The sequence below is a fragment of the Salmo salar genome, chromosome ssa11, assembly GCF_905237065.1.
Source record: "Salmo salar chromosome ssa11, Ssal_v3.1, whole genome shotgun sequence".
Lineage (NCBI taxonomy): Eukaryota > Metazoa > Chordata > Actinopteri > Salmoniformes > Salmonidae > Salmo > Salmo salar.
Window position 1 is genome coordinate 79,110,640 of NC_059452.1, and position 20,055 is coordinate 79,130,694.

Genomic DNA, 20,055 nt, shown 5'->3' on the forward strand with positions numbered 1-20,055 from the left:
TGTCATTGCATTTAGTTTTTAAAAGTTGGGTGAGAAAAAAACCAATTCCCTTATGTTGATGTCTTTTTTCAAATCCAATCAGTTTTCTACGTTAATTCAACGTCATCACATTTACATTTTTGGGTTGAAATTACTTCTAAACAATGTTGATTCAACCAGTTTTTGCCCATTGGGTTTCTTTGTTGTTTGAAAACTTCCTTGTTGCTGTCTGTCACGTCCTGACCCTAGTAAGATGTCATTTTCTATAGTAGAGTAGGGCAGGGTGTGTTTTGGGGTGTTCTATGTTTTCTATTTCTATGTTTAATTTCTAGTTTTTCTATTTCTATGTTGGGATTGTTTGGGGTTGATCTCTAATTGGAGGCAGCTGATCCTCATTGCCTCTGATTAGAGATCATATTTAATTAGGGGTCTTCCTGTTTGTGGGTTATTATCTTTTGAGTAGTGCGTTGTCCCCTCTGTGTCATGGTTTGTTGTTTTTGTATTCAGTTTCATGTTTAATAAATATGTGGAACTACGAACACGCTGCATTTTGGTCCGCTCCTTCGAACAGCCGTGACACTGTCCTGTCTTTATGAATGCATGCTATTGGCTCTTCCTGTATGAATTCCAGTACTCCATCTGTAATGAGCCTCTGATTGAGCTGTCCAACCCCGGGGCCAGCAGTTCCTGGTTCTACCTGACCAGCGACGATGAGTTTGTCAATAAGACAGTGCAGCATAAAGAGGCTGAGTTCCTGCAGAAACTCCTTCCTGGATACTACATGGTGAGCCCCTCCCTTAACACAAACACCATTCCTGGCATAATAAATAGGGCAACTCTTATCAGTTCTAGCGCCTTCAGGATATTCTTATTCAAAGATTGTATAGTTTAATTTAAATGTTGGCAACGTGTGAACTATTCTCAAATTCATCTCTTTTTCCATCTTGTTTTATTTCTGAATCAGAACCCGAGGACACTGCTACCCAAGTTCTATGGCCTGTACTGCATCCAGTGTGCTGGTGTCAACATCTGCCTGGCGGTGATGAACAACGTGATGCCCAGGGCCCTCCATATGCACTACGACCTGAAATACGACCTGAGGGGCTCCACCTACAAACGCCGCGCCTCGTGCAAGGAACGCGCCAAGTTCTCACCCACCTTCAAAGACCTGGACTTCCAGGAGATGCTTGAGGGCATGCACTTTGATGGTGACACGTACAGTACCTTAATGAAGACAATGCAGAGGGACTGCAGGGTGAGGCCACTCGCAGTAGATTCACTTACTTATTGGTATTGCATATTCAAAACATGAAGGCTAGTCAATTGTGTGTTATCAGAGGGACATTTTAGTTCCTTCAGTAGCATTTGGTTGGATATTTCTCATTGAACTTTGAACCCTTACTGGCAATAATGTTACATAAGGATGACCGGCCTCTTCTCCATGACCTTGAGCCCTTCTGAATGACTGCATTATTACTCAACAGAGGAACTGGACAGAGACAGAATAACAATCACCCAACACAAACAATGTGGTAGGTAGGCAGCAGCACAGTTAGGTAACTTGGGCATCGTTAAGGCCTTTGTTTAGGAGTTATAGTGTCACATCAGTGATCGTCAGAAGCAATGTTCCCTCTAAGCTGCGCAAGAGATTGAACTTCACTCAATTTTCTACAGTAAACACTATCAACAATTCGCTCTACTGTGGGAATTGTGATTGAATCAATGCAATATTAGCTACGTACACAGACCAGTGCGCCATAAACAATCTTCTTCTATGGTATAATGGCATTCTCAACAATTAGATGTGCATTCTGCCACCTACTGTGCAGGTGCATAAGGATCCCAAAAAAGGAAATGATATGGGTAAAAAATATCGTACAAACTATCAAAAAAAGAAATTAACATAATCAACCTGCTTTTCTGTAAAACACTAATTCTAATCAGGTCCCTACACAGGTTCAGAAGACGCCTGTGAGGGTGGGACATTTCCTAGAGGCATTAGTCCTTGCAGTGCTTCTGCACTCCAAAAACATATCGGATGCAGATAAAATGACAATTGTGCTGTGCAATTAATCACTGTGGCTATAAATTCCATGTTCTTTACAATGAGTGTATCCAGATCACTCGATTTACTTAACACTAACAACTGGTTGCGTTGCATCCACCGCCATATCTTCAACACTGTTGCCTCTTGGCCTTTGACTCTCCTCACCGCCTCCACATAGGAGAACCGCTACATAGCTCTGATCCTTGACACCTCCAACCTCCTTCACCCTAACAGGGCACTCAAAGTCCGGAGTATGATCCCCACCACATTTTTTATTCACCAATTCTTCAATACCATACTTCAACCGTCTGCAAACATTTCACACGTGCCCATATCCTTTACAATTCCCACACTGTAATGGTTTGGACACAAATGCTCTCACCGCATACCGTACATATCCAAGCTTCACATGTTCAGGTAGTCTCCTCAAACAACAATAATAGGCTTATCTCCTTCCTTCCATTTACCATAGGGGTCAGGCGACATGCACTGACCACTCCTGGGATTTTCTGACTAAGGTACTCGTCTTATATATCCAATGAGACTCCAACTATAACTCCTTTGGCAGGAGCACTGCTCCGAAGATCAATACAGGTTACTTCTGACGTGGGCAATTTTGCCAGATGCAGCGCAGGCTTCTGTTCTTCGACACAATTAACCAAAACAAGGCTGCTTCTAGTCACCTTGATTGAATCCACCTTTCCCACTGCTTTCTTCCCAGTCCTCGATATTACAAATGGATTTCTCAAATGAAACTCCTTGTCCAAAAAATGCAGTCCAATAAGAAATAAATTGGGCCGGTCTTCTACTACAACTTTTGCTCGTTTTGTTCTATTCTTTGATTTCACTATTTTCCATCCATTATCCCACACATTCAGATTCAAGCACAGTCTCCATTTCCCCACCTAGGGCCTTCCCGCCATAACCAATCAGAGCTGCAGTAGGCCTATATGCAAATAGTCATTGCCATATATGGATCTGTACCATTCACTTTGAACTGGACTTTGTTTAGACTACAGTATGAGGGGTTGCATGCAAGCCCTGCATGTTTTCATGGAATGTAGGCATCTGGTCACCCCCAAAGCCAATTCCTCCTTTGGCCGTCTCTCCTTCCAGTTCTCTGCTGCCAATGCCTGGAACGAACTACAAAAATCTCTGAAACTGGAAACACTTATGAGTTTATTTGAGTTTATTTTATTTTTACAGGGACAGTGCACATTAATCAACGTTTCAGTAAAAGTGCCGGTTTTAGCCAGCCGGCTAATTTTCAACCGCAGTCCCTGGGCAGGTTATTAAAAACAATTACAATATAGACAATCATTGAACAGTGAGCACACGCAGAGTAACATAGGACAAGCAAGACATAGCATACAGACAGAGCAACATAGGACAAGCAAGATGTAGCATACAGACAGAGCAACATAGAACAAAAAGCAACAAGACAAAATCCATAAAAACAACAAAGTGTTTCCACACCTCACAAGCTACAGACAACAGACAACATTGAAAGCGGCAATACACAGCTAGGGATTATGTTCACAAGTCTGATTGACCTTTAGCCATGTCTTCATGCATTTTGTGAAAGTGTGATATGTGGTGCAGTTATGTGTGTCTGATGGCAGTGTATTCCAGACATGGGAAGCTCTCACAGAGAAAGCAGATTTACTAAAGGTGCTTTTCCTTAAGGGAACTATACAGTCACCTCTCATGGCAGACCTTGTGGATCTGCTGCCATATGTTTGGGTTTTCTGTTTAACAAAAATACTGAGTGGAGGGGGAGCCAGGCCATTTAGGATCTTGAATACAAGACATGCGTCGGTGTATTGCACAAGATTTTCCCAACTCAGGAGCTCATGCTTTCTGAGGATGTAACAGTGATGATGGCTATTGGGCTTTCTATCGAGCACTTTGAGAGCCTGTTTGTAGACAGACTGAATAGGTTTTAATGTTGTATAGCAAGCTTGGGTCCAACTAGTCAAGCAGTATGTTAAGTGGGGGAGTATCATCGATTTGAAATACAGTTTTGCTACCTCTGTGGTCAAACAATTTCGTATAAATCGGAAATTAGCTAGGTTGAATTTGGTTATTTGAATTACCTTTTTCACATGCTTTTTAAAAGAGAGGTTGGAATCAAGTATGATTCCAAGGTACTTAAAATCAGATACCACCTGGAGCTTCTCCCCTGACACATAGACATCTGGCTCAGTAGCATCTGTTGCCCTCTTTGTGAAGAACATGCAAACTGTTTTTTTCACATTGAGATGCAAACACGAGTCACTGAGCCACTTTGTAACCTGGACCATTACAGTAGTGAGTTCTTGTGCAGCTTGTTGTTTGCTCTTTGCATGCACATATATCACTATCATCTGCATACATTTGAACTTCAGACCCAGTGCAGACGGAAGGCAGATCATTAATGTACAAGCTGAACAGGAGGGGCCCCAGTATTGACCCTTGGGGCACGCCCACATCATAGCTAAGAGTGGGCGACAGCTCATTGCTCACTCTGACACACTGAGTTCTGCCTTCAAGGTATGATTTCATCCATCTCAAGGCATCGGGGGAAAAGTTGAACTTGGACAATTTTGTGATGAGAATCTCATGGTTAACAGTATCGAAAGCCTTCCTTAGGTCCAGAAACACAGCCCCAACAACGCCCCCATTGTCCATCTTGGACTTCACATTTTCCAGAAGAAAGCAGTTGGCCGTTTCTGTGGAGTGTTTCGCTCTGAAGCCAAACTGCATGGAGTGTAATGTGAAGGGGCTGTTGTTGAGGTGGGAAATCAGTTGTTCTGCTACACACTTTTCAACAACCTTCGACACTACAGGTAGTATACTAATGGGCCTGTAGTTACTCACATCAGCAGGGTCGCCCGATTTAAAGATGGCCGTTATTATGGCTGACTTCCATACCCTTGGAAACACCCCCAGACCAATAGATGTGTTGGTGACCTTAGTAATGGGGCCAATGAGTGACTCTTTGTAGTTTTTAAGAAAGGTAGAGTCCAGCCCAAACACATCTTTGGATTTAGAGTTCTTTAGTGAGCTAATCACCTTGTTCACCTTTGACTCAGAAATCCTCCCTTATGATGAAGACAGGTTGAGCGTCATTCACTAGCACTGAGCCCAATAAACCAGTGGAGGGGTTCTGTGTCAGTACCTTGACAGAGTCAATAAAGTAGGAATTGAAGGCTATTGCTATTTCAACCGCATCCTGTGTTAGATTGTTATTCACCATGATTTCTAGTCTTTTTGCGGTGTTACTATGTTCTTTCCCTGTTAACTTTTTTAGATTCTCCCAGATCAATTTAGAATTTCCCTTTGCCTCACCAATTATGTTAATAAAAAAGTTTGCCTTGGCCTGTCTGATTTCTTTCATCACCTTATTTCTCAACATGGTAAACCTACGTCTGTCATGCTCTAATTTGGATTTTAGGGCTGTTTTTAGAGCATAATCTCGTTATTTTATCAATTTCCAAATTTCTCCATTTAGCCAAGGAAGAGTGCTCTTTTGGCCAGGTTTGGATTTGATTTTCTTTAGGAAACCATTTATTGTAGCCTGGATTGTGGATAGAAAAACCTCACTATCAGCTTCCACGTCTGTATAGGACAAGAGATCATTCCAGTTAATTCCATTAATTGCTTTTTCAAAATAGTTTAATTCACTCTTAGGTATTCTTAGTATTCTTATCTCCCTCACTAGCTTTAAGCACCAGCTGTCAAGAGCAGTTCACAGATCACTGCACCTGTACATAGCCCATCTATAATTTAGCCCAAACAACTACCTCTTCCCCTATTGTATTTATTTATTTAGCTCCTTTGCACCCCATTATTTCTATTTCTGCTTTGCACTTTCTTCCACTACAAATCTACCATTCCAGTGTTTTACTTGCAATATTGTATTTACTTTGCCACCATGGCCTTTTTTGCCTGCCTTATCTCACCTCATTTGCTCACATTGTATATAGACTTATTTTCTACTGTATGTTTGTTTTACTCCATGTTTAACTCTGTTGTCGTATGTGTCGAACTGCTTTGCTTTATCTTGGACAGGTCGCAATTGTAAATGAGAACTTGCCTACCCGGTTAAATAAAGAGAAAATAAAAATTGAACACCACACGTTGGCTGCTACTGTAGGCTGAACGATAGAACAGGTATTTCCATGTTAAATGTTATGGGAATATTTTTTTCTCCATTGTTTTTGATGGTAGGCCACTCTGATAGGCCTACATTATGATCAAATAGCCACAGTAACATACTTGGCAACTGTTGAAACTAACTTTAATAGTGGGTACAGCCTCAGTGTTCACAATAAACGCGTGCCGGAAGTTGCTCAGAATTTTCACAACGTTCAAGTTTGCGCTCAGCAGACCAGAAATGTGCTCAGTGGCGAAAAAAAAATGTAAAAAAAATTGAGGGAACATTGGTCAGAAGGCTAGAGGTTTAAGTGTGTTTGGTTTGCTAATCCATCTTTGGTGGCCAGTTTAACAGGCCTTTCAGCATGGGTGGTTGTTGAAGGTCACGTGGAGTGGTCAGTTAAGAGGATTGTTGAGAATTTAAGCGGGAACAAAATGTGGTCATGTCTCGGTCAGGTCCTGGAGAGTTTTAAGATCATGGACTACAGTCTCCTGCTGGGGGTGCATGTGCTGGACACGAAGTGTCTGAACAGGGGGGACCAGGGCGGACAGAAAGCGCCTCAATGGCCAGAGGGTCCTCTACTCCACCGCCCTGGAGTCCATCCAAGGGGACGGCAAGGTTGCAGAGCCAGTGGCCGATGACACGTGAGACAACGTTCACCTTCATAAGGCCCTTTAACCAATGACATATCACTGAATACACAATGAGTCATTGTAAACATTAGTACATTGTATTATTCACACCATAATTCAGTCAAACACTGCATAGCAGCTGTGTGCGATGTAAATTCCTTTTTTGTCCATTAGAATGGGTGGAATTCCAGCTAAACACAAAGATGAGAAGCTGCAGATCTTCTTAGGGATCATTGACGTCCTACAGGTGAGAGCTTTTTGTAGAACCACTCATCATTTCCATCAAGAAAAACGTAATGTTACACATAACATAAATTATCTTTAACACCAGTGCTTCTTTTAAGGTTCATCAAGAAGGTGGAGCACTCCTGGAAAGCCCTCAGTGTGTGTGTGATTGTATTCATATTCCATTTTGCTCTCATAGTGGCCTGACACCTGTGTATCTTTGTGTTTCAGGATACAGTGTCAGTTCAAAGGCCTGGTTTCTATGCAGACAGATTTTTGAAGTTCAAAAAGATCCATCGTAAGTGACTTCTTTCACTTAAACACACTCAATATGACCATATATATTTCCCCATTCCCTTTCTTCGTAATTTCACTAATGCTCTCTGTTTCTCTCTCTCTCAGCTCTAAGAGGAGCAATCTCCAAGAGGAAGAGGAGCTCCATCCATGCGATGAGGTCAGCCTCCCAGGAGGTACTGTCCCCCCCAAAAGGAGGAGAAGAAGGACGAGAGAAAGGCCCAAAGCATGGAGAGCCTGGGCGGACAATGTAGTCACCCTTTATAAAAAAAAACGACACAACCCACAATCTATTGGGCCTGTACACACGTCATGCACTCGCTTCTTTATCCGTTGACCTTTTTTTGTATTTCTCTGTTTTGTTCAACAGTAATGAGTTCCTTCAAGCACCCTGACCTAGTCCTACTCCCTAAATGTTTCAATCAGGCTTTTTCCTCATCCTCCTCCACTCTTGAGAAGATCAAGAAAGACCTTGAGGAGCACCTGGAGAATAGGTACAGTGTTGACTGCACATTAAATCTTTACACCTTCACCACTGAGCACAAACTGGTTGAGTCAACATTGTTTCAACGTCTTTTGTCAACTTATTGTGACATGGAATCTACATGGAAAATACATTTGGACTTGAAAAAAATTAAACTATTTTTTTTTAGGGTGAAATTTCAACCACCAGATTACATATGTCATATTTGTAACCAATTTTCAACATAGACAAACTGTATAAAATATGTTGACTTTGTACATTTGAAACAACGTCAGATCTTCAATGTAATATCCACTTTCAGAAAAAGAAAAAAATTGTCTGGGCAGCACTTCCTACTGGAGAATTGATCTACAACTATTGATTTGGTCTCCCATCCAGGGTTTTAACCAAGCCCAGCCTAGCTTTGATATTTGTCACTGACTACTACCAATGTGTTATCGTGAGAACAATTTATTGAGAGATCTCTTAACTCTATATTCACTGTTTCTATTGAAGTCATTCCAAAGCGTAGGTTTAACAGAGCAAATCAAATGTAACCATACTATACGGGGCCTTCAGAAAATATTCATACCCCATGACTTATTCCTCATTTTATTACAGCCTGAATTCATAATGGATTAAATAGATTTGTTTTCTCACCGATCTACAAACAATACCTCAGAATGACAGTGAAAACATGTTTTTAGAAATGTTTGCAAATGTATTGAAAATTAAATACAGAAATATCTCATTTACATAAGTATTCACACCCCTGAGTCAATACTTTGTAGAAAGAAGTACTTTTGGCAGCGAATACAGCTGTGAGTCTATCTGCGTAAGTCTGAGAGCATGTGCCTATTATTTTCAAAATTCTTCATGCTCTGTCAAATTTGTTGTTGATCATTGCCTGACAACCATTTTCAGGTCTTGCCATAGATTTTCAAGTACATTTAATAAGTCAACCAACTCGGCTACTCAGGATAATTCACTGTCTTTTTGGTAAGCAACTCCAGTGTAGATTTGGCCTTGTGTGTTAGGTTATTGTCCTGCTGAAAGGTGAATTCCTCTCCCAGTGGTGGAAAGCATATTTTGTCTGTGCTTATGATTTTGCCTGTGCCTTTTGTGATTTTTGCCTGCTCCATTCCCTTTCTTTTTGATCCTGAAGAACTCCCCTGTCCTTAACAATTACAAGCATATCCATAACATGATGCAGCCACCACTATGCTTGAAAATATGGAGAGTGAAATTACGAAGAAAGGGAATGGGGAAATATATGGTCATATTCAGTAATGCTTTGTATTGGATTTGCCCCAAACATAATACTTTTGTATTCAGGACAAAAAGTGAATTGCTTTGCCACATTTTTTCGCAGTATTTACTTTAGTGACTTATTGTAAACAGGATACATGTTTTGGAATATTTTTATGTACAGGCTTCCTTCTTTTCACTCTGTAAATGAGGTTAGTGTTGTGGAGTAACTACAACATTGTTGATCCATCTTCAGTTTAGCTCCCATCACTGCCATTAAACTCTGTTTTTAAAGTCACCATTGGCCTCATGAGAAAATCAATAAAGGGTTCCTTCCTCTCCGGCAACTGAGTTAGGAAGGACGCCTGTATCTTTGTAGTGACTGGGTGTATTGATACACCATCCAAAGTGTAATTAATAACTTCACCATGCTCAAAGGGATATTCAATGTCAGTTTTTTTATTTATTTTTATTATTATTTATTTTTTTACAATTCCCTTTGCGAGGGAATGGAAAACCTCCCTGGTCTTTGTGGTTGTATCTGTGTTTGAAATTCACTGCTTGACTGAGGGACCTTACAATTATCTGTATGTGTGGGGTACAGAGAAGGTAGTCATTAAAAAATCATGTTAAAGCACAATTGTGAGTCCGTGCAACTTATTATGTGACTTGTTAAGCACATTTTTACTGCCGAACTTATTTAGGTTTGTAATACATCTTAAATTCAGGCTGTAACACAGTCGAGGGGTGTGAATACTTTCTGAAGGCAATAAGTCACATCATCAATTTACTATTTAGGCCTACGAAGCATTTGCAAATTCATCAACAGTTATTGTTTCAATTCAACCCAGGGTTCAATTTAGATCTTTGGTTGAGATGGAGACGTGAATCCAACATATCTATTTGTAGACAAACTGGAAATGAATTACAACACAACCAAATATCAACATTTTGAAGGAGATCTTCTGCTTGGATAGTTCCATCTGTGCCACTGGCTTAATCTAGTTTGTCTACAAATGAATATGTTGGATTAACATCTCCATCTCAACCAAAAATCTAAGTTTAAGAATAGGACTAAATTAAACTTTAAATGCACTTTAAATAAAGTTTGATTTAGTCCTATTCTTTAACTTTGATTCTTGGTTGATATGGAGACGTGAATCCAACTTATCATTCATTTGTAGACAAACTGGGAATAAAGCCAGACTGGGTCATTGGCACAAAGATACATCTCCTTCAAATGTTGATATTCGGTTGCGTTGACAACCAAACACAAATAGCCTATTAACTTGTCGACAAGTTAACAAATAAGTTGGGTTCACGTCTCCAACTCAACCAAAACTAAACGTTTAAGAATAGGATTATGCCAGTTGCTCAGATGAATGTATACAAGAATTAGATATCCTTTTAAATGTTGATATTTGGCTGCGTTGTCAACCAAACACAATTCAATAATACTTTTTTAATACAGTCAATAGCCTAAAGTTAAGGCTCTTACAAACTGATGTACCAGTATTTATTCAACTTTAAAATGAGTAACACATGCATTGCCACATTTTGAGGTTAGCCTACTGTAACTATAAATGTCTTATGTAATCATAGAAAGCATGCATGTTCAAGACGGCATGCAAAGGTCGCAGGTCTGTGGAGATCTTCACAATTGCTATAATAATCTGTGCAGAATCTCAAACAGCATTGATCACTTGCACTATGTACTTTTAATGTAATCTCAACTGCAATCCAGGTCATTTGGTTGTGCAATTAGATTAAGCACAGTGATAACACATGAAGTTGTTGTATAAATAAAAAAGATCTGACATTGTATTCCCATTTCAACTTTGTACTTTTAAATGGTTGAAAGCATAGTGATAACACATTGGGAATTCAACAAACATCTGGCTGTCTTTTTGAGTGGCTGAATAAAGGTTGAAATCTCAATGGTCAACGTCTCAACCAAATAATACCCAAATGTCCATGTTGAAATGATGTGGTGTGCCCAGTGGGTCCTCACCCTGATTGTACATCGCACCACTTCATATACACCAGACCTCACCCACTTCTTATCCACCTTAGCACCCTTATACCTTTCAAGGCTCACCCCTTGATGGAACCAACAGTTTGTTCTGTTAGACAGTGATGGAGTTATTTATCTCTGTTGTCCATTGTAACTCTTCCCACTGTCTCCTCAGTGATAACCATTGTGACTCCAATGCAAATGTGGCCCTGGATGACACTGTCCCCTCTCCCCATACCCAGGGCAGCCCAGACTCTACGCAATGTCTAATGGTGGGTGTACAAGATACACTATACATTTAGTTAGGAGTCATTATCTGTTTAATAGTGTCTATGACATCATCACTTCTGCTTGTCTCTATGATATCATAAATATTCCATGCCTTTTGTAAGGTCACTGATTGTGTCGCTCTGTGACATCATCGCTAACTTAGCTCCTATGTATGACATCACTAAGATGTATTTAGACATTTCCCGTATATGTCTGTCTCTGACATCATCAGCATCGTTTTTTTTTTGTTCTTCTCTATTACCAATCCTCTCTGTGAAATCCCTGTTTGTTTGGTAATCTATGACATCTCCAACATCTCCTCTCTGTTACATCTCTGATTCTCAACCTCTTATGTTCTAGTGAAGACAGGTGGAAGAAGATGAAAAGTCCCTTCCCACAGCATCACTAAATAGATAATGATCTCTTTAAGCGTCAACTGCACATAAAAACACTATGACAGTGCTCCAATACAGACTGTCCTGCTCCATTTTTATGGAATGGTCTGCCTACCAATGTGAGAGACGCAGACTCAGTCTCAACCTTTAAGTCTTTACTGAAGACTTATCTCTTCAGTAGGTCCTATGATTAAGTATAGTCTGGCCCAGGAGTGTGAAGGTGAACGGAAAGGCTGGAGCAACGAACCGCCCTTGCTGTCTCTGCCTTGCCGGTTCCCCTCTTTCCACTGGGATTCTCTGCCTCTAACCCTTTTACAGGGGCTGAGTCACTGGCCTACTGGTGTTCTTCCATGCCGTCCATGGGAGGGGTGTGTCACTTGAGTGGGTTGAGTCACTGACGTGGTCTTCCTGTCTGGGTTGGCGCCCCCCCCTTGGGTTGTGCCATGGCGGAGATCGTTGTGGGCTATACTCGGCCTTGTCTTAGGACGGTAAGTTGGTGGTTGGAGACATCCCTCTAGTGGTGTGGGGGCTGTGCTTTGGCAAAGTGGGTGGGGTTATATCCTGCCTGTTTGGCCCTGTCCGGTGGTATCATCGGATGGGGCCACAGTGTCTTCTGATCCCTCCTGTCTCAGCCTCCAGTATTTATGCTGCAGTAGTTTATGTGTCGGGGGGCTAGGGTCAGTCTGTTACATCTGGAGTATTTCTCTTGTCTTATCCGGTGTCCTGTGTGTATTTAAATATGCTCTCTCTAATTCTCTCTTTCTCTCTATCTGTCTTTCTCTCGGAGGACCTGAGCCCTAGGACCATGCCTCAGGACTACCTGGTATGATGACTCCTTGCTGTCCCCAGTCCACCTGGCCGTGCTGCTGCTCCAGTTTCAACTGTTCTGCCTGCGGCTATGGAACCCTGACCTGTTCACCGGACGTGCTTGTTGCACCCTCGACAACTACTATGATTATTATTATTTGACCATGCTGGTCATTTATGAACATTTTAACATATTGACCATGTTCTGTTATAATATCCACCCTGCACAGCCAGAAGAGGACTGGCCACCCCTCATAGCCTGGTTCCTCTCTAGGTTTCTTCCTAGGTTTTTGGCCTTTCTAGGGAGTTTTTCCTAGGGAGTTTTTCCTAGCCACCGTGCTTCTTTCACATGCTTTGCTTGCTGTTTGGGGTTTTAGGCAGGGTTTCTGTACAGCACTTTGAGAATATCAGCTGATGTACGAAGGGCTATATAAAAATAAATTTGATTTGATTTGATTTTGATGTCATGACCTGCACTGTAAAGCAGCTTTCTCCTGCTACTGTACACTTTGCTGCTACTTTAAAATCAGGGACAATCCTAAGGTTTTTGAATGGAGATTACTAGCAACAGTCACCTTGTGGAACATGCCAAATCACTTCTATTCAATGCTTCTCTAGCAAAGCTCTATTTGTATGTACATCCATCTGATTGATTATGGATTTTAATGTTGAAATATCACTAATAACAATGTTCAAATCTCTGAGGCTGGATTCCTGAAAAATGACATCTGTAAATGTTATTTGATTAAATAGGAAGCATTAAAAAAATGTATACACATGCATAAAGATACAGCATTTTATGAAAATAAATCTAGAATAGTACAAGAAAATACTGTATTGAGCAAATGCTTTATTTACATGACATACTTTTGAGACCCCAGATGTCAACCCATTAAGTCATATCACAATCAGTGCAGTAGACCTTGGACACCAGGGAACACACAATGTAGTGGGGACTTAAGGCTCGCACACATCGCACCGAATGTGGTTCTAGCGTTCGTCTGCCAATCGTTCAGCACGCTGTGTTTTAGGGACCACCCGCTGTACACGTCTGACTGCCAAAATTTTTCTGGCGATTCTACATGTAAAATTGATTCGCACTCTTCGCAAATTACGTTCAGACGTGCTAACTAGTCCTACTCTTGGCCAGCAAACGCTATCGGTGTGTCTGAGCCCTTAGTTGCCAATCAGTGTTCCATTCATTTAATTAGTCAAGATTGTAAAACAATGCCATGGTGAAAGAATACCATTTCAGGCTTACGTTGTGTAGCTAAAGACGTGATTATGCCATATCACGAAGTGTCTTCCTTTCATCACATATTTTATAATGCATTTAATGTAGGTGTAGGCCTATTAATGTATTTCAAGATCAAATGTAAAAATAAATGTAATGTACAGTTGGCATATGTATATTGTATTTTAAAATAAATTATATTTATAGAAGACTAATTGTCTGTCAAATAAAATCTGATTTTATGCAGTAGCATTGTATGTTTCCATCTCAAAATGTTCCATCCCTTATAGGATCGCATTATCATTGCCATGCCCATAAATGATCAATAGGGGGCAAAATGTGTATAGAATTACTGATCTATGTTTCTTTCCTCGTCGAGGATTACGTTATGATAGATGCAAACGCTATCAATATTCCATATTGAAGCTTTTTCCGTGAAAACTAGACATAGAAAATATATACATTTTATCTGTTAATGTAAGTGAGTTTAAAAACATGGGCTTGAATGGGGACTCCCGTTCTATTAATTGTATCATGGCTATCAACATACCTGTGTATTTTTTATCCTATCCGATCACCGAAATTCAGATAGATAATCTTAGAAAAACTGGGCCCTGGTGATTCACAGCCGAGTCCTCCTGGGTCACGGTTTAAGAATGGGCTGTTGTGGCTTCAAACATTGTTTCATTATCTGGAGACGCACAGGCAAATTCAAAAGGCTTCTGGTGGATCACAGTTTGGAGACCACTACATTTATACACATCAGGGAATCCCGCGATAACACTCTTCTATGGACATTGCAGGCCAATGCTATCAATATACCCTGTTTGAAAACAATGAACCCATCCATGATTTTCAAATGCAGAAAAGCAACAGCTGACATCAAGGAAACATACAACAGGCTATCAACATACAGTGCATTCAGAAAGTATTCAGACCTCTCAACTTTTCCCACATTTTGTTACATTACAGCCTTATTCTAAAATTGATTAAATAGTTGTTTACACCTCATCAGTCTACACACAATATCACACAATGACAGAGCAAAAGTTTTTTGTTTTTTTAATATTTTTGCATTTGTATTAAAAATGAAAATCTGATCACATTTACATAAGTATTCAGACCCTTTACTCAGTCATGTGTTGAAGCACCTTCAATTGAACCACCAAATCAATTGAATTTAACCACAGGTGGACTCCAATCAAGTTGTAGAAACATCTCAAGGACGATCAATGGAGACAGGATGCATCTAAGCTCAATTTCGAGTCTCATAGCAAAGGGACTGAATACTTACGTAAATAAGATATTTATGTTTTTTTTGTTTTAATACATTTGCAAACATTTCTAAAAACCTGTTTTCGTTTTGTCATTATGGGGTATTGTGTGTAGATTGATGAGGGGGCAAAAAAATGTTTTTAAACCACAAACTGCAATCAAACCAGAAGTAGAAGCACTGAATCAAAATTGTAGCCTATTGATAACATGTAGGTAGGGGTGGTCATGGTTGAGAAAAAAATGGTTGAGTTGATGATGAGTTTCCTTTTATGTTTCACTTCCCAGGTATGATTCATACAGTTTCAGTGCTGATTAGGCCCTACTTTGAATTCTAAGGAGTGTGTGATTGGCAGGAGTGAGTAGGCTTTGTCTCACCTTACATATTAATGAGCTGACATTCAGTTTCTGTACAATTCACAGTGGAGTGTGGACATCCTAACCGGAAGTGGGCTATATAAGTTTACAATTGAGGGGTGACTCATGCCCTTCGACGGAACTGAACTCACCTACGTATGGTCACGTGGTAGTCTACAGCGCCGTGCGTGACTCACCTGCAGTTTCAACAACACGCCCATACCTGCAAAAACCAGGAAACGCAAAGCATTGCCGCAAAACGAACTGCTTTTTTGTTACGTCAAAACTCACCTTCTGCTGGTGTACTATCATATTCGGTTTTTAATCGTGGTTTTCCAGCAAACGACCAAATATCTAGAATTTCCATTAGGTAAGTCAAACTTCGAAACTGCCTTTCGTAACGTAGTGTATAATCGCTCAGTTTGCTTCTCTTGCCTTATTTGGGTATTGACCATTGTTCACAGTAGCCATATCATGCGCTTTATTACTAAAGAAAAACATCAAACTTCTGAAAATATAGTACAATTATAACTGATCAGGCTTGGGCCTGCCTCATTGTTTGTCCTTTGTAGCCCATTCACGAGGGCTATTCTGTTACAGAAACGTTACCATTTGGCCTACATTGAGGAGACCTCAACTAAATGTTACTACTGAACCGTTTCCATTTATTCATGTCTAGTAGTTGACCTATTCAACTATTCATCCACTCTTGCTTTTTGGGGCAACTTAAACCTATTTTATACAGATTTATAATTCTGTAAATATTAACTGGTGTCTGAGTGTGGCTATGGGTGTTTCTAGCCCTTGATCATGACTGTGTCGTTATGTTACACACACAAGTCATTGGATGAAAGCTTCTTCTGTATGTATTTTTTTTTTTTTGCCGATGCACATGAACACGCATTGCTTGCGTTACGTTCAACCTTTTGGCAGCTATCGTTAGGATAGTAAGAAAAGCCATGCATGAATCGTCAATGTGAAATTGAATCAGTGAACATACAAACACCATGTTACGATTACGGACTTACATTTTATTCTTCAACAAATCTTGCGTTGCAATTCTGACGTACAATAATACCTTTCAGAGTTTTGGCAGTTTCATCTCACCAACAACAAAAAATGTACACCAAATGGCCTGTGAGGAGTGCTACGCTAACAAGTATAACACAGTATTTAAAAAAATGGTCAGGGAGACCGGAAAGAGGTACCCTGCATGTTTCAAAGTTAGGAGTCTCTATTACTCCTCAGTTGAGTTTACTTCACATTTAGGTAGCTAATGTAATGGATTTGTTTGCCAAGTCTGTTTTATAACACTAGCTGTATTATGCCAACAACAGTGAAGTTTCAGTCCGCTAGGTGTATCTCTACAGATGTGGACATCCCCATGCATGCATCTTATCAGAATATGACAAATTCAATATTGCACCATCCCATTCTCTGGGCTCTGTCTGCAATCATAATCAGTAGTTTAAATATACCAGGAATAATGAAACAGACTATAATATATATTTGGCGAATCTATTAATTATGTATGACCACTGGAGGCTTTTGACACTCAAAATATATTTTTTATTGAATATTTGGACATTTATTTCATCACTCAATCTTGCCAAAGCATATTCTTTAGGGTGGGTTAATATGAATTTAAAATAATTTTACATGATTTGTATGAATCGGGCCATGAACATATAGACTTTGAAATGAACTAGGGAGAGGCTAAGCAGAGGCTATGTCTGGCATAAACTTATTACCACACTTTACAATAACTCTGTTGCAGTGGTTTTAGGTAGTCTCCGTATAGGCTATTCCCTCGACACTGCTGCCCAGTTGAAGAGCGTGTGATCTGCTTGCAGCAGCACCATGCACCTTTGGAAAAGCACCCCTCAGCCTCAGAATATGCCCTTCTAGTCAGTCATTATACCCTAATGAATGCCTACTAGCAAGAAAAAGTGCAGAGCATGCATGATGCATGCAACTCATATTCAAACATATTTTAACATTAAATTCATCCTCCATTTAGTTCAGTATGTCATTCATTCTGTAACTTACCTGAGTTGCAATAGGAACTAAATCAACGAGAATAGAACAGTCTTATCCATTTGTTTATTGAAATCCATATGTGTGTATTCAAAATCATAGAAATTCTGCAAAGGTCTTCAGACTATCATTTTAATAATTCAATGTTTAATTTAGGCCTATCCAAATAAAATAGGACTTCAACTTGTAGGCATTGCAATTTAGGCTATCACTTTGGGTACTGGTGTCTTGCAGAGTAATTTGAACTCTTTGCCTTATTTTTTAACACATGGGTGAACTGTTGGAATCATGGAACTAGAATGATTATTCTAATTATATAGTTACAATATAATAGTGGGCACTTTGAATAGTGTTTGACATGACAATGATTGAAAATGCCAGTGAGGAGTTATTGTGATAGGGTAGGAACAGTGTTGATAAGAGTTTCCCAATAATCTTTGGCCACATTGAATGATTTCACTTAGCTACATGAAGTAGCTAACATTCTTTCTTTGCATATTCGGCTTTGATTTAGAAGATACTGTTGCACAAACAACATGCTGATTTAGGTCTACACCATCACTGGTATTATCAGGCTGTTTAGCTAATTACATTTGCTCTGACTCAGCACATTTTATTTGCTAGCCAGCTAACTAGCGATTAGCATTGGTGGCTAACACGATTTAGGCCCAACTTCCTAAGAAAAGACAAACTAGCTGTTTGCAGATGTAAGAAATACAAACGAATAGTGTAATTTATAGAACACTAGTTAATTTATATTAAGAAGCAAAGTTAAAAATGCGTCGTTGTCATCAACATTGTTGCATGTGCTAGATTGAACGCAAGTGTCTCAGTCGTGGAACAACAAAGCTCCTCTCCTTGAGTGTCGGGGCGGTACTCGGTCTGTGTGGGAAAAGCGGCATGGAGAGAGACGACTAAATTAAGTAGTGAAGTAAATTATAAAAATAAACGTTACGCACAGTGTATTACATTTTAACAAACAAAACATTCAAATAGTGTTATAGAAGGTAAAGTAAAAACCCAAACCTGTTCGTGAATCAATACTGGTATATCGTAAAATACGGTATACCGCCCAGCCCGAGAGTATTTGGCTGTTTTGACATCCAGAGCCAATTACCCTTTTTAACAGAACATCAAATCAAACTGTATTCGTCACATGCGCCGAATACAACAAGTGTAGACTTTACCGTGAACATATAGGGTCCTTGGACTGACTATAAGGAGTAATGTTTGACTCCTTTAGTCCATTTATTGGGCTATGGGTATGTCTAACCCAAAGCACCGAGACATTCAGAATAGCAAATCCCAGTCAAAACATCACTTTGAGATAAGGTTCACTACACACCATGTGGAGAAGAGATTTATTGAGATATATCATCTCCTTTTATTCCATTTCTTTATTTCAGTCTACATGCCCAGACTATGTTTGTAAGAACTGAATGTATGTTTTAATGTGAGGCCTTCTTTGATCGGAGTCATGGCCAGTTCTGAATGCTGCAGGTTTAGGCATTTGTTTTAGAATGAGATTCATCACCATTCATCGTGATACCTTCAGCTTTACTATCTGTGTGCATTCATTTACTAAATGATTTCCTAAAATCACTGCACGCTTTACTTAGATTAGTTCTCAACTGTGGGATGTTGACTGTCTCAGTGATTCCTCAGGGTCAGGGACATCATTACATAAACTGGTCTCAAAGCATTTCGTATTATTCTGTACGTTAATCCGAGTCATTCCATTTATCCTGAACAAAAATATAAATGCAACATGCAACAATTTCAGCGTTTTTAACTGAGTAACAGTTCATGGGGTGGCAGGTAGCCTAGTGGTTAGAGCGTTGGACTAGTAACCGAAAGATTGCAAGATCGAATCCCCGAGCTGACAAGGTACAAATCTGTCGTTCTGCCCCTGAACAAGGCAGTTAACCCACTGTTCCTAGGCCGTCATTGAAAATAAGAATTTGTTCTTAACTGACCTGCCTAGTTAAATAAAGTTACAAAAATAAATAAATAAGGAAATCAGTCAATTGTAATAAATTCAGTAGGCCCTAATCTATGGATTTCACATCACTGGGAATACCGATATCCATCTGCATTGTTGGTTAAGGGCTTGTAAGTAAGCATTTCACTGTAAGGTACGTACGTACCTGTTGTATTTGTCACATGCTAGATGAATGATCTGTTGGGGCTGAAGAGGGTATGGTGTGATGATGGAAAGGTGTGTGTGTGTGTGTAATGATGATGAGGGGCTCTGGGTGTTAATGGCCAGAGGACTAAGCCTCCGTGGGGATTATGAGAAAATGGGGCGGGGTGCATACATGATCTATCAAGGCTTAGTACCAGAATTATCCCGGCAGCAGCGTTTTCATTAGTGTAATGTTAAGAGATCTCCAGAATTGTATAAGAGTGACTTGTCATCCCCTCTGGGCCTGCCCACCGCCTGTAATGTGGCTGTAATTGTCCATTTTGTTTCTCTGAGGGGGAAAATACATCTGTCAGAGCTGATGGTAGGGGACACAGGGCTCGTTACCGCACATATAGTAGCTAGTGGGCAGGGTTCAGTGTAGTGTGTATGTGTGATGGCAGTGAGCACAGTGGTGGGAGAGAGGGTTGGTAGTCAGGGGTTTAGAATATTACGGAGGG

General features: G+C 40.1%; 2 protein-coding genes across 4 annotated transcripts in view; both read left to right on the top strand.

Annotated features, from left to right (window-relative positions):
- Window positions 1-559: 559 nt before the first annotated feature.
- On the top strand, window positions 560-11,867 carry LOC106563349 (phosphatidylinositol 4-phosphate 5-kinase type-1 beta-like). Its single transcript, XM_045689961.1, is given in 9 exon segments — window positions 560-763; window positions 944-1,234; window positions 6,620-6,678; window positions 6,680-6,808; window positions 6,971-7,043; window positions 7,253-7,319; window positions 7,424-7,565; window positions 7,686-7,809; window positions 11,216-11,867. Coding segments are annotated over 8 exon segments (978 nt in total). The 5' UTR covers window positions 560-571; the 3' UTR covers window positions 7,711-7,809; window positions 11,216-11,867.
- Window positions 11,868-15,484: 3,617 nt separating this feature from the next.
- LOC106563322 (tight junction protein ZO-2) overlaps window positions 15,485-20,055 on the top strand; it is a 29,830-nt gene continuing 25,259 nt past the window's right edge. For all 3 annotated transcript variants that reach the window (XM_045689963.1, XM_014128832.2, XM_045689962.1), the window contains exon 1: window positions 15,485-15,745. The gene's annotated coding sequence lies outside the window, so the exon portion shown is untranslated. The remainder of the gene's footprint in view (window positions 15,746-20,055) is intronic.